Source organism: Physella acuta, unplaced genomic scaffold (genome assembly GCF_028476545.2).
Source record: "Physella acuta isolate Inbredline_101_S28 unplaced genomic scaffold, ASM2847654v3 ptg000318l, whole genome shotgun sequence".
Lineage (NCBI taxonomy): Eukaryota > Metazoa > Mollusca > Gastropoda > Physidae > Physella > Physella acuta.
In genome coordinates, this window is record NW_026731837.1 from 306,223 (window position 1) to 322,318 (window position 16,096).

At 35.8% G+C, this 16,096-nt stretch overlaps 1 protein-coding gene across 3 annotated transcripts in view; it reads right to left on the reverse strand.

Moving 5' to 3' along the window:
- The window catches only part of LOC131940461 (rap1 GTPase-activating protein 1), a gene marked incomplete at its 5' end in the record, with an annotated part of 68,954 nt that extends 53,680 nt beyond the window's left edge, over positions 1–15,274 (reverse strand). For all 3 annotated transcript variants that reach the window (XM_059299116.1, XM_059299117.1, XM_059299115.1), the window contains 2 exon segments: positions 10,538–10,621; positions 15,187–15,274. In XM_059299116.1, the coding sequence (XP_059155099.1) occupies positions 10,538–10,621; positions 15,187–15,274 (172 nt within the window).
- Positions 15,275–16,096: the final 822 nt, after the last annotated feature.

Consider the following 16,096-nt stretch of genomic DNA (forward strand, 5'->3'; position numbering starts at 1 on the left):
AACTTACCCGACATAGCCGAATCTAAATATTTATTTAAAAAGCCAGATTGGATTTAAATATTTCTTTTCATAGTATCGCAACAAATAACTCTGACCTTTAACCCTAACCGTAATCCTAGTCCTTGGATCGACGTGGTTGGGGGGCAGTGCGCATGTTTGCTCACCAGAAGTCCAGGTTTCAAAACCCCCAGACAGACGAGGCTCTGTAGCCGGTGACTAAAACCCACCTAAGAAAGACAACTCAAAAACATCATCAGGAGCGGAGCCCTGTAGACGATAGAATCACCAACTCTGGTTTCCTTTCGACAATTCTTGTGACAGTTGGTGCCAAGTCGTATGGGCAACGCCTCCTCGTTGGGCCCACCGGCTCTACTGAAGACCTTATACATGGACTCCATCTCAACTGGCTGCCCAGGGCTAGCGTTTTGAATTTCAAAGGTCTAAGCATCCAATGTAATCAACCATATCCTTGCTTTGACACTTACTTTAGACATAATCCTAGCCCTGAGCGTAACACTAATTTATAAACCTGCAGCTAACATCACTATTACAGCCTAGCTACGATATCAACAAAAAAAAAAAAAAACAACAACAACAAACAAACAAATACAAATCTCCCAGTGATACTATAATGTCTTGTCGACGCGTGATTAAAAAAACCCAACTAGAATCTAGATCAAATTTTTTAAACTGCTGTTTAGTTTGATAACATTTTTAAAACTGCTGCTTACTTTGATAACATTTTTTAAAAAACCGTGTTTGGCTATTTCTCGAGTGGACACGACCCAGACAAAGCCGATCATGTGATGTAGATAGCTGATCACGTGTCCATATTGGATTAATTTTTCACGCCGTTGTTTACGTCGGCTGTAGTAGAGGGTAGGAGGAGGGAGGGGGGTGGTCAAGAATTCAGGTTGATTGGTGTTTATTGGCTGGGGAGTGGATTGTTGGTAAGACGGGAGCAGTGTTAAAACAGGTGATAGAGATTGGTGATACGTTAGGATAAGTTTGTTGGTAAATTAGGCACTTCCTTGTTGGGAAGTGAGAGGCTCGTGGTGAAGGGGTGGAATGGACAGTAATGGAGGGGGTTGTTGGCGACTGAGGGGTTGTTGGTAAAGATGGGGGTTGGTGGTAAGGGGGGGGGGGGGTTGGAGACTGAGGGCGTTGGTAAAGAAGGCGGTTGTTGGTATGGTTGGGGGTTGTTTGAGACGGGGTTGTTGGTAAAGGAGGGGTTACTGGTAAAGGAGGGGTTGTTTAATAAGGGAGAGGGTTTGTTGGTAATGAAAGGGAGGGGGTAGTTGGTAAAGGAGGAGGTTGTTGGGAAGGGAAGATTTGTTATTAATGGAAGAGGTTGTTATCAAGGGCGGGGGAGGTTTTTTTTTTGGCAAAGTTTATTGGTAAAGAAAGGGGTTGTTGGTAAGGGGAGGGTGTTGTAGCAAGCGAGGTTTTGTTGTCAATGGAAAAGGTTGTTAACAAGGGCGGGGAGGGAGTTTTGGCAAGGGTGGGAGGTTGTTGGTAAAAAAAGTGGTTGTTGGTAAAGGAATGTTCTAATGGTAAGGGAGGGTGTTGTATCAAGGGAGGTTTTGTTGTCAAAGGAAGAGTTTGACGAGAACAGCGAGAAAATTGTTATAATATAAACTCCAGATAAAAACAACAGAACGATGTTACGACATCAGACCTTTCACGTAACAAAAATAAAATAAAATGGAATTAAATATTAATCCGGGAAAAATCAATGTCTGGAATATTATTTTTCTTTAATGCGAGTCGCATGCCGGCTGAGATATCGCCTTTCGTTGAGATTGTCGGATGGTAAAATAATTTTTCTTTGTCTCGTAGTAGAGTTTTTGTTTTGTTTTCCTGTTTAAATAATCATAGTTCGTATCTTTTTTAAATAGTAAAATTGTTCCGTTTTGTATTGCTGTGGAGTTTTTGTTTTTGTTTTCCCGTTTAAATAATCATAGTTCGTATCTTTTTAAATAGTAAAATTGTTCCGTTTTGTCTTGTTGTGGAATTTTTGTTTTTGTTTTCCTGTTTAAATAATCATAGTTTGAACCTTTTTAAAAATAGTAAAATTGTTCCTGTTTGTATTGTTGTGGATTTTTTTTCCAGGTTTTAATAATCATAGTTCGAATATATATTGAAAAAATTAAAAATAAAATGATTTCTTTTTCTTTTGTAATGTAGTTTTAATATTTCCCTCTTAAATAATCAGAACTGGAATCATTTTTACAAAAATTTAGTTACTTTGTGTGTGGTGAATTATGGTTTTCCATACAAACTAATGATTGGATGATGTTCTTCATGGAGATTGAGGATTGGTCATTTGTCATGATTGCTTCGATTTGAATACGATGATAAATAGAAAAAAAACAACAACTGCACATTATAGATTACATTTACAACATAGCATCTTGAAAATCTATTTGTATTGGCCAATGTTTGAAATTAATTTATTTTTAAGCACATCTTTACATTTGGTATTTCCTAGTCTTCTAATCCATGTAAAGAAACAACATTCAAATTTCTCTAAACAGAAATACCAATTATTTTTAGATCATAACAACATTTGCAATATATTGACTACAAAAGATTTCCGGATATAAAAAACATTATTTCGCAAAACTTGTATCATATCCACTATTTTTAGTTGTCGCCACAACAATATTTGCCATTCTAAAATTTTGTAATTTCTCTGTCTGGATATTTTGCAATATTATTTGTAAACCGAGTTACACGATTTTACACGCTTTGTTACCAAACGAAAAACATTTTGTTTTTGAAAGTTTAAAAATACAAAATTTAAAATTTATTTTTAGTTGTTTCAACTACTTGTTTTATTTATATAGGTCGTATAGATTTAGGCGCATGGAGATCGAAGTGTAGGCTGAGGTTAGTGGGGTTTTGTAGAAGGTTTGAATGGAAGAGTCGATATCGTGATGATAGGGGTGGAAACCAAGTGCGTAGACTCAAGACACTGTAATCTGAGCAGGGTGTTCTGCGCATGTCGCTATTGGGTTTGTGAAGTCACGGGTTCTCAATGTACGAACGAGGGTGTATTTTCTTGTAAGGTAAATACAAATTATGAAAAAAGTGTAAGATAAAATCAATTTTATAACGAAACAATTCAAATCACTTGGTAACTCTATTCAAATTAATTACATAGATTAAAGAATGTCTATAACTTGCTTATTAATGAATACCTAAATCAGAAGATTGGTTATTAATTAAAAAATAACTTGTTTTAAGTATTTTACTTTCGTGATCACTACCTACAAAAACTTACTTAATTTTACATAACTTAATCAGTACAAACGTTTGATTAGAAGTCAAATTCACGTGCCGATTTCGTGCTTGTTTTATAATTACAATATTTTTGTATCGAGTCTATGACGGCCTGCTTAAGTAATTGGACAAAAAGTACATGTAATTAATATGTACTTTTTCTTAAATTACAGTCATCCTCTCAAGAAACTGCGCGACATATAAGCGCGCGACATTATTTCGTGTATCAAGAAGAGCAGATTCATCCGCACATGCCTAGATACAATGAACCGTTGGTTTTCTTTTCAAGACGATCGAACAATTGTATACTTCTTACCAGCACCACCCTTGAACTTAATAAAAAAAAACAACATTGTTCTATTTTTAATAGTAGCGGGGCCATAACTCACGCGAAGTTTAAATAATTGAGCAAGCCGGGGCTACGCCACCACTAGGCTAGTATTAGACATTTTGATTTTTTGGTTTTGGTACTAAAAATACTCTAAAATAATTCACGATAATAACTAGTGTAATGGTGGCGAGTCAATATTTTTTTTTTAAAAGTTACTTGTTCTCAGTTTAAACACCTGAAAAAGATGTGTTATTATTTTAACGGAGTTAAAAGAAAAAAAAATAGCACGGCGAAGGAAAACAATGGTTGCTATGGTGACGCGAATTAAACTTTACGTCATAGCTCAACTGTTTAATCGTGGCTCCATTTTTTTCTAACGCTGGAGTTGTTTCCCTTAATGAAGTGAGCGTTTTTATTAATTTTTTGAAGACAAGACACTGACAGATTCTAATGGAGTGGGATGGGGGGGGGGGGGGGGGGGGAAGGGTTGCAGAACACGTGGAGGTAAGGTTAAGATGAGATGATGATAAGCTGGTAATTAAGTCTAAGTGGTAATGAACGTCAGTTGGTAACATTATACATTATATATATCATTATATATATATATATATATATATATATATATATATATATATATATATATATATATATATATATATATATACATATATATATATATATATATATATACATATATAAATACATATATATATATATATATTTATATATATATATATATATATATATATATATATAATATATATATATATATATATATATATATATATATATATATATATATATATATATATATATATATATATATGGCAGCTATCAACCGAACAATCGCGATGTGTTCCCTTAAGCTCATAATCCTTCATAAATTGTTTAAATGTAACACGTGACTCCCGTAGCACAAATCACGTGACAGACTAATCCTCTGTTGAAACAGCAAATGAAATAAAACCGTCAGCTTAAGTCATTAAATCTTTCCGCCAGACGATTGGTTTTATCACCCTATGAACACAGCTTATATTTTTATTTCGATAGGGTCTGAGGAGTTTAGAAAAAAAAAACAACGGGAAAATAATGCCATAAATATGGAATTTAGAGACTGTTACGTAAGGTTTTATTATACTCAGCTCGTATTTTTTTTTGCCGTTGGATAACCGTTGGGTTGCTGTTACACTGCGGCAATCTATGCGACAGAAACCCTAGTTCGAGGTCGAACAACATTTGTGAAAGCTAGAAACAGATTTATTTCATCTGTTTCGTAATCAGGTTTTTTCAAAAAAAAAAAAAAAAAAAAAAAAAAAAAAAAAAAAAAAAAAAACAACAAATAACAAAACAATAAAGCTTATGCACATTTAAAAAAAAATTGTGTATTGAATTTTTGAATTTTTAAAGATCCCAGACGATTGGTTTAAATTTCATCACGTGACACACGTTTGTTGTTTTAAACTTTCGACTAGACAACAGCTGTTGTTTTTTATTATTTAAGACAGTAAATACAAATAAATACCCCAGACAGTTTTTTTCTCCACAGTGTACTTATGCAGAAATAAAGTATGAAATTTATGTAGTCTTAATAAAATGTATAAAAAGACCCTCTTCCCCTTCAATACAGATACTATGCAACAAGCATAATTTTAGACTTCTGGTACTTAACTAAAAAAAAAATTCAAAAAATTGCAAAAACAAAACACCGATAGAAAAAAGTCCGATGAGAAAAAATGGACGAAAATTATCCTTAAAATCTCAGGTAATATTCAATTGTGACAAATTGGTATGTGACTTCATGGACGAGTTGAGAATAGATCTATCCCATAAGTCACAGGGTTAGAACCCATGTCTTTGTACATGTCTATTTCATTTTTCTTGACAGTGCCTGTGTCTTTATACATGTGTACATGATTTTTTATTTTTATTGACAGCCCCCCCCCCCTACAAGCTGATCCACAATTGTAAACCCCACCGCACGCCAATGTATTATATAAAAGGATTTCGCGTTTCATTCTTTCTTTTCTTTCATCATCAAGCGCTAAAAAAATTCTGATGCAAAAATCTTTGAATTTATTAAAAAAAAAATTAGAACGATTTTCCAACAGAGTAGCTTTTCGTAAAATATATCCGCCACAACTTCATAAAGTCTAGATCTTTAACACCACCTTTTAACAACACAGGTATAAAGTTAAGGTTGATCAATAGACTGTTTACATTTGATGTATCAAAAAAATAAAAAAAATAAAAATATATTTTTTTCCCCCAAGACTTGCACCGCGTCACATAGAAAGTACCGGAAACCTTTGTTTCCATAGCAATAATTTTCCCTCAATTTCACGTCTGCGCTGATCCAAATACCACCAGTTGAAATTGGATAACCCGTCGAGCGCCTGCCGCCAATTTACACGCATGCGCAGTTAGGTTTTAACAAAATCTATTTTATTTCATAAGAAAGCCTACAAGAGAAAGCGTCAGTTTTCCGCCGAATTAATCGGGAGGGCGGAGAAGTGGAGGAGAAAGGTAAAGGGGGGGGGGGGGGGGGAAGAATGCGACAATGCAAAAAAAAAAAAGACGACCTTCTAGAAAGTTCCGCTGTAAGTACTAATTTAGGGGGGGATCGATTTTGAAGGAAGTACCAGCGACACTGCAATTCGATTCGAAGTTTATTTTTTTTTTAAAGAAAGATGTTTTTTTTTTTAAAATCATTGATTCCTCTTACCCCCCTTTCCCCTCCCCTAAACTTATATTTGTTCTAACCCTTTGCGCACGCTCCAATTATGACTGAATATTTTTTTTAACGGATGAGTTGATGTGAGTTGGAGCTGAAATTTAATTGAGGTGTGAATTTTACCGCATTAAAGTGTGGGATAAAGATGGGTATTCTATAAAATAAAAGATGGGTATTCTATAAAATAAACGGTGAATAAAAACCGAGTTTAGGGAGAAGGGGAGATTATTTAGAGGCGAAATGTTAACATTAACTTGCCTTAAAAGGGAAACTGTGGCCGAGTAGCAAGACGCAGAGCCACTAACGTAGAGAACAGGGGTTTGGATACCGATTGCTTTTTTTTTTAGAAAACTTAAATCTTAGACTTTCCAAAATGGTAGGTAGGACACCAACAAAACTAGACTATTCAAAACGTCTACTGTGACACCAATAAAACTAGACTTATAACAACCCTAATTTGTTTCCAATTATTATAACAACACTTGTTTATTTCCAATTACTATAACAACTCTTGTTTATTTCCAATTGCTATAACAACTCTTGTTTATTTCCAATTATTTTAACAACTCTTGTTTATTTCCAATTACTATAACAGTTCTTGTTTATTTCCCCTTCTTAATATAGTAATCTTTGCTAACCCACTCTTATTGTTATAGCAACACGTACTTACTTCCCATTCAACAACCCCGCCTATCTCTCTTTTTTTATTTACTTCCCCCTCTTAGAATAACAACCTTTGCTAACTTCCCCTTCTTAGTATAACAACCCTTGCTTACTTTATCTGCGTATTACAATAACCCCTGCTTACTTCACCTTCTTAATATAACAACCCTTGCTTACTTTACCTGCGTATTACAATAAACCCTGCTTACTTCCCCTTCTTAATATAACAACCCTTGCTTACTTTACCTGCGTATTACAATAACCCCTGCTTACTTCCCTTCCTTAAGTCACGTACGACAACCTTTAGTTACCTCCCCTTGTCACACCACTTAGATCAACTCTCTGCTTACTTCCCTTGGCTCGCAGTGATTAAAACGCTCACCAAAATGCCAGCACAGATTGTAGAAAAAAAAATTAGGTCGACATACGGCCGAAATGACACAAGCTCACCACTAGTACAGGTCAACTGTTTCGTTATTTATTTAATTATCACCCCCCCCCCCCACCCCTACCTGACAATGCTTTGACGTCACCAGTTCTCCAAGGTAGCCAGGATCTGGTAGAGGGAAGGGGGGATGAGGAGATACGGTAGGGGCGAAAACCCCGAGGGGATTGTTGTTTACGATGGAGTTGACCGTTTGGCCAGGTCACGGAAAGAAGGTGAGCGGGTATGCAGTAGAGTTGACGTGTTCTGTAGGGCTTGATGACGTAGATACACGCGAGATTCTGCACGTACTTGAAGGTCTAGGCCGATGTTACGTCAGTTATTGCGTCTCGTCAGATTTGTGAAACAATCAAACAAAAAATAAATCAACGAACCTCTTCTTCGTTCTTAATTTTAGTGTCGGAAGGGATCCCCTCCAACACAATTAAGTATACGTGTCGTTGAGGCCATTGACTCCGATTTCAGCCTTCTTTTGTTTTTGTGTTTGCTTCCATAGCCTTTGTCCAACCAAGAACAAACTACAAGGCAGCACTCGTTTGATTTTGGAGTTGTCTCTCCTAGAAAAGCGGCTGTGCCCAGCTAACGAGCCTCATCCGAGGGTTCGAACTCAAGACTTTTCGGCTTAGCAACCACAAGCTTTACAGGCTCGACCACGCCGACCAATCAACTAACAACTTTTAATATTTGCGGAGGAGCATTTCGACTCTAGTTTTCTTTTGGTATCGATATACTAACGCTAACTCTAGCTCCGATTCTGACAATAACCACAACATCAGACCTATAAACTCTTATCACAACTCTAACAGTGATACTGGGGAAAAAAAAGAAATAAAACCTGGCTACAAAAATAACCTGTAAAGAAAATAATAAGTACAAAAAATGATTCTTTTTACTCTAGATATAATCTTTAATCGCGGCCTGTTGATTTATAATTTTATAAACCAACGCATTTTTTTTGGAAGTTACATTTAAAATAAACCCGCACTACTATGATGTAATGTGGAGTTCCTTAGTAGCTCAGTTTTTAGCGGTATTGAAAGTAAGGGGTGTAAAAGTGTAGATGATTGTGGGTAAAGAGTGTAGAGGATTGTGGGTAAGGAGTGTAGAGGATTGTGGGTAAGAAGAGGAGAGGATTGTGGGTAAAGAGTGGAGAGGATTGTGGGTAAAGAGTGAAGAGGATTGTGGATAAGGAGTGTAGAGGATTGTGGGTAAGAAGAGGAGAGGATTGTGGGTAAAGAGTGAAGAGGATTGTGGGTAAAGAGTGGAGAGGATTGTGGGTAAAGAGAGGAGAGGATTGTGGGTAAGAAGAGGAGAGGATTGTGGGTAAAGAGTGGAGAGGATTGTGGGTAAAGAGTGGAGAGGATTGTGGGTAAAGAGAGGAGTGCATTGTGGGTAAAGAGTGGAGAAGATTGTGGGTAAAGAGAGGAGAGGATTGTGAGTAAGGAGTGGAGAGGATTGTGGGTAAGAAGTGGAGAGGATTGTGGGTAAGGGGTGTAGAGGATTGTGGGTAAAGATTGGAGAGGATTGTAGGTAAGGAGTGGAGAGGATTGTGGGTAAGGAGTGTAGAGGATTGTGGGTAAAGAGTGTACGAAAGCTGGTATAAGCCAGGGGAATGGTAGGAAGTGAAGAAATAAAATAGCTGTATCGGGAATGGCAGTACTGTAGTATAACACAAAAAGACCACTATTTTTTATTTCAATGTATCATCGTAACGTACTACTACCAGGAGTGTATGTGTGTGTGTGTGTGTGTGAGAGAGAGAGAGAGAGAGAGAGAGAGATAGTGGGTGAGAGAGATTAACCTGCATAAAAAATGAGAGAGAGAGTTATATCCTTATATTATGTAAGGAAATATTAAAGAGAGAGAGAGAGGGGGGGGGAGGGAGGGCGGTGAGGATGGAGGTAAAAAACCTTTGTGTGCCGACAAATGGACAGCATCACAACAAAAAAACGTGTGTCGAGTAAGCACTCACTGTGTGCACTCAGTTAATCGATGATACACGTACAGATGTTTACACAGGCGCACGCGACAAGGTGGGTGTACAGTATCATGTCAGACTCACTCTCTCTCTCTCTCTCTCACACACACATACATACAAACACACACACACGCACACACACACTCACACACACACATGTACACACACATTCAATACAAAAATACACCCATACGATACATATACATACATTCACACACACACACATAAACACACACACACACACACATACATTCAATACAAAAATACACCCGTATGATACATATACATACATTCACACACACACATAAACACACATACGAACAACACGCACTCGCACGCAGTAAGTGAGCATACGATGCCACACGCTTGCACACGCACGCGTATACACAAACACACCCACACATTAAACATACACATACATACATACATATATACAAATACATACACACACTTGCACACACACGCATATGCAGACACACACGACCACGCAAACCCACACACTGACACAAGCACGTACGCATACACACACTTGAATACACAAACACACACACTCTACAAACAAGGGGAGACTAGTGAATAATGCACGAGCGTCGTGCAGAGGACATTAGATTTATTTCTCACATGGGAATTAACTTTATTGTGACAGTAAAATAAAAAAAAAAGATCGATTTAAAATTATTAATACACGTTCTGTTGTACTGAAATGACGATTACGTAAAAAGATCATTAATTCCATAAAATAAAACAATTTAATCCCTTGTCAAACTTTTTATTTTAAGTTTCATACAATTAGAAAATATGAATTGTTTTGATTTTCAATTCGAAAAAGGAGCTTTTGAAATTTATGTTTTTTTTTTCATGTGCAGATAAGCAAAGCAAATGGAAAGGCTTGGGAAGGGAGGTAACTCAAACAAAACAAAATATCTTAAGACAAACTAGTTGTCTTTCTTGAAACACAGTGTAAAGCGTATAATGTTCCACATGTTGTTATTATCTCCCCTACACTGTTCCAGAGCTCAAATAGACTAGTTTATAGAGTAGTGCATTCAAAAAGATGTTTGTACTAACTGTGAGGAAGAAAAATAACAGACACATCAATCTTACCTTGTAGAATGACGTCATGTCGCATCTCTGATCGTCTATGCGTGTACCCTGGATTCGTTCCAGCATCTCAAACAAGTCGGAGTTCTGAAACAAGTTGGATATTTTTTTTTACACATAGTACTCGCCATATGATGACTATGAGATGCACCTACATCAACTAAGGACCTGATAAAAAGAAATGTTACTTCTTGACTTGATTTTTTTTTTTAAATTTTAAAACTTTCATTTTTAAAAAAAAAAAAATACATGTGCATGAATGCATTTCTCTGTAGAAACATTCAGGGGTTTACAGTAACAACATTTACGTACAAGTAATAAGGTAATGAATATTTACATAATGGCAAATATTGACAAATACATTGTGAAGCTATGCTTAATATACACTAAACAAAATGGTAACTATTATAAGGGATTGAATTAAAATAAGTGAATGGTAGTTAAGGCCCGTCGAACCCAAGCAAAACGAGTTGTTATGGGGACCAATCAATGTGCTTAATGTATGAGCGTACTAAATACTAGCTGTTCTTAAAAAAAAAAAATTAGAAAAAAAAGGATGTAAAACCGTTAAAAGGGTCTGTTGTATTTAGATACCCAACACTATGTGTATATTAAGCTACGTTTAAATATTTTTTTTTTGGTTTGGCGAAGATATAGGGGTGACGATGGGGGGGGGGGGGGTGTTTTGATACGTCAGCGAACTCAGCTCACTGTGTTGAATTTGTTGTGTTTTTTTTTTGGCGCTGGTCTCATAGTGGGTAGTTTGAGGAAAGTTGATGACATTGACACGGTATTTCAAATTATTTATTACTTAGACGTGTGATATAAGTTAAACAATTTTCATTATTGGATAGGGTTAGGGTTTGGGTTAGGTGGCGAATACACAAATGAAAAAAAAGAAATTTTAAAATTTGTATAATAATACAACACAAACTTGATGTCTTCATTATCAGAAAAAATAAACCGGGAGTGATCTCCCCTAAACTTTCTCGAATATTCTTATATAAAATAACAGGGGATGGAAACTCGGGCTATAGACATGATTTTTAATCCATTTTAAATACTTAAAGTTTTAAAAATAGAATAAAATCTCGTAGACAAATTAATTGCACACCAAGTGAACGCAAATAAAAAAAGCGCATAATAGTGCGCAATATTATTAGTACTTTTAAAATTTACATTAGTTTTTTGAGAAATCGGAAGTAGCGTAAATTACTACTTCCAGTCAACGGAAATTACTCAAAATTTAACAGAAGGTAGAGAATTAGATCTTTTACTTACATGTGAAATTTCATTTATCAATCTGAAATAGTACTCAAGTTATAGGCTTTTGAAAAATTCAAAGTAGGAAAAGTACCACTTCCGGTTATCGGAAATCGCTCAAAAGTTGATACGGATCTACGATTTTGATAAAATACTTATACATGAAATTTCATCAACCTAGCTGTAACGGTACTCAAGTTATCGTGTTTACACACGGACAGACACACACACACACAGACACACACACACACAGACATACGGACAAGATTGCAAAATTATGTTTTTCCGTATCAGTGAGGTGTAAAACGTCGAGATTTGTAAAAATCTCGATTTTTTTTTTTTTGCACGATTACAATACTTTCTCTATACTACCAGAGGCGTAGCGACCCTTCCCGGCGCCCGGGGCGAACTTTCAATTTGGCGCCCCCCCCCCCGCTATATATATATATATATATATATATATATATATATATATATATATATATATATATATGTGTGTGTGTGTGTGTGTGTGTGTGTATAATTATGTGTGTGTGATAGTGTGTTTATATATAAGCTTGTGTGTGGGTAAGAGTGTATTTGTGTGTGTAAGCGTGTGTGTAAGCGTGTATGCTACAGTCCGGACAAGGTTTAATAATTACATTGTATGATTTTCATTCCTTAAAACTTTACGACAATTTAATTCCCATTAAGATGCGTTTAACTTTTTTTGCGAAAGATGTCAGTAAAAAAAAATAAGCCTGATCTGTGTTAGAGGGTAGTTTGTAGCTAACGCTAATATGTTTAGACCAGCCTTTTATGTTCTAGTTTTGAACGATCTCTGTTGTGATATGGTACATATTGGATTCGAAGTTTGTTAGAGTAAGGACACACAAGTGACATACAAGAAGAAGTTATCAGAAATATTTATTGTTCACATTGGAATACGACATGGGTATTTCGTTGATTGGTTGATGGTATGACAAAACAAGCTAGAGAAAACAAACTGGAATCCAACGGATGTTAACAGCTCGTAGTCTTGGATTTCGCAGATTTGCCCTGCCTTCTCGCACACAGTTTCTTCCAGGCATCTTTTCGGGGGGGCGAAGCCCCCCGGAAAAATTTTTACGCCCCCCCGAACGAAATGAAATTTATATAATTTATATATAGAAAATATATACTTTTAACAGTGTCCGCCCCCCCCCCCCCGAAGAAAGTTTACCGCCTCCCCCCTCCCCCCGAAGATTTCAAGTGCCCCCCCCGGAGAAAAAAGTCTGGAAGAAACACTGATCAAAAGTATCTGATCTCTCACGTTGAAGTTGAGAGAATCGTAAGAATCTTACAAAGAACTAGTCGCGTCTTTTTTTTTAACAAAACTGGCTATTGAAATTGTACATTACGCGTTAATACACTTGGTTTCTTTACTAAGTGTTAAGAGAGTTATCTACTCACCAATCCAGTACAAATACTTGCGATTTTTGTTAGCGAAAAAAGCGCCCCCCCCCCCCCCCCACCCCCACACACACTCATCACAACCATCTTGGACAAAGTTTGTAGAGCGGTTTTTAACGTAACTAACTTTTTTTTTAAAAATGTTACACAATTATACAATGCACAGTACAATTCGTTTCTTTCTGAGAGCTAAAGGTTGTTTACTCAGAATCCTGTGTAATTTTGCTATTTTATTTAGCCTAAAAGCGCCCCCCTGCACCATCTTGATAAAAGTCACTAACGTATTTTACAGTTCAACAATCGTACAATACGTTTTAATACAATTGGTTTCTTTTAATAGTGGTAACGTTTATCGACTCAACAATCTAGTGTAAATTCTTCCGTTTTAAGTCTCGAAAAAGCGCCCCCCCCCCCCATCTAGGAAAAGCTTCAAAGCGGTTTTGCCGTCACTGTTTCTTAAGAGTATATGTTTTACATTAAGAAATCAAGATAGAAAACAGTTAAATCAGTATGTAAATGCGTGTAGCCATTATATTTCTTAACTTAGACAGTTTATAATTCAAAACTGCAGCATAAAATCAGCTTTAAAAAATTTTTCCCACCCCTTTTGGCGCCCCCATAGGGTCGGCGCCCGGGGCGGCCGCCCCCCCCCCCCGCCCCCCCCTAGCTACGCCTCTGTATACTACGTATATACGAGAAAGTAAAAAATGTGATAAGAATTATTATTGACTGAAAGTTTACTAAACTATAAATAGCTGTACATACTTCTAAGATAAACACATTTTAAAACAAGATAAATTACTGTGTTTTTAAAAGTAAATATTGGGATTAAAAAATTACCAAGTGAATCCAACCGACATTTTATTGAAAATATAATAACAACAATAATAGTAGTAATAATAAATGTCTCTGTTGACTATCAAGACAGACACGCAACAAGGGACGTAATCGCCAAATCCCTTCTCTCTCATGATTATCTTCCGGGCCAGTAGTTATGGTTCTTGAAACACCCCTGATTTACACCGATTCAGTACTGGGCATAAAAATCAATACCCGGAGCACTGGAATTTAATTGATCATATTTCGGTTAGGGGATGTTCAGTTTAGGTTAAGCCAGTGGAAGGGGGTATGGGGATGGCAGCTGAGTAGTTTACTGTAGTGGGGGTGGGGGGTGGGGGGTGGGGGGGGGGTCGGGGAGAATGTAAGAGTGGTAAGTTGATGGTTTTATTGTGGTGGTGGGAAAGGAGTTTATTTAAGCTACGGTTGTTGTTCATTACCCCTTAGATAATTAGATACATCTGACCATTTTATGTCCGATCCTTTCTTGATCGCTAATTAACAACGCTGCTTTACTGTGGGGAGGCGGGGAGGTGTGTGTGTGATTAGGAAGGGAGGGGGGGGTTGTTCGAACAAATGTTGATATAAGTTGATATAACATTATACATCAAACCCACACTCACATGCACTGACACACTTGCAATCACACACAGTCACACGCATATATATATATATATATATATATATATATATATATATATATATATATATATATATATATATATATATATATATCTATATATATATATATATCTATATATATATATATATATATATATATATATATATATATATATATATGTATATATATATATATATATAGATATAGATACATATATACATATACAAATATATATATATCTATATATATATATATATATATATATATATATATATATATATATATATATCTATATATCTATATATATATATATATATATATATATATATATATATATATATATATATATATCTATATCTATCTATATATATATATATATATATATATATATATATATATATATATATATATATATATATTTATATATATATATATATATATATGTGTGTGTGTGTGTGTGTGTGTGTGTGTGGGTGTGTGTATTAAAGGTTCATCCCACCTTGTCGTCGGCGTCTGGGCTGGGTGTGGAGCCATGGGACTGCGGCGCATGAGCCTCGCAGTAGAGCTGACCTTCCATGCTTTGTTTCCTGGTGAGAGAATAGAAAGGAGCCACACTTTAACCAACCGCTTGTAAACTATTTTAAATAGCTACACAGTGGGAATGTAGAATATAACCGCGGGATGGGGGGGGGGGGGGGGAGTGTTATTAAAGATTGACATAGAAAGAAAAAATACAAGAAGACTTGTGATATAACTGTTGGGTGGTGGGGTAACTTTACACATAATGGACAAGCACAACATTGTGGAATGTCATGTCAGGACTTAGGAAATAGTTGGTTTGTATTTAATTATTCTGCAGATGTCATGCGAGTCTTAGTCTTTTACATAAGGCATGTAAAAATGATTTTTTTTATGTAACAAATAAACCGGGAGTGATCTCCCCTAAAATTTCTCGAACATACTTATATAACACTACGGGGGATGGCAACTCGGGGATATAGACATGATTTTTAATCCATTTTAAATTACTTAAACTTTTTAAAATAGAATAGAATCTCGTAGAAAAAAAAAACAGCACATCAAGTGAACGCCAAATAAAATGTGTATAACAGTGCGAAATATTATTAGTACTTTATAAATTCACAAGCATTTATTTGAGAAATCGGAAATAGCGGTCAACAAAAGCTACTAAAAATTTGATAGAAGGCAACGAATTGGATCTTTTACTTATGTGAAATTTCATTTATCTATCTGAAGTAGTAATCAAATTATAAGCTTTTGAAAATTCAAAGTAGAAAAAGTTCCACTTCCGGTTATCGGAAATCGCTGAAAAGTTGATACGGATCTACACATTTGATATTATAATTATATATGAAATTTCATCAACCTAGCAGTAACGGTACTCAAGT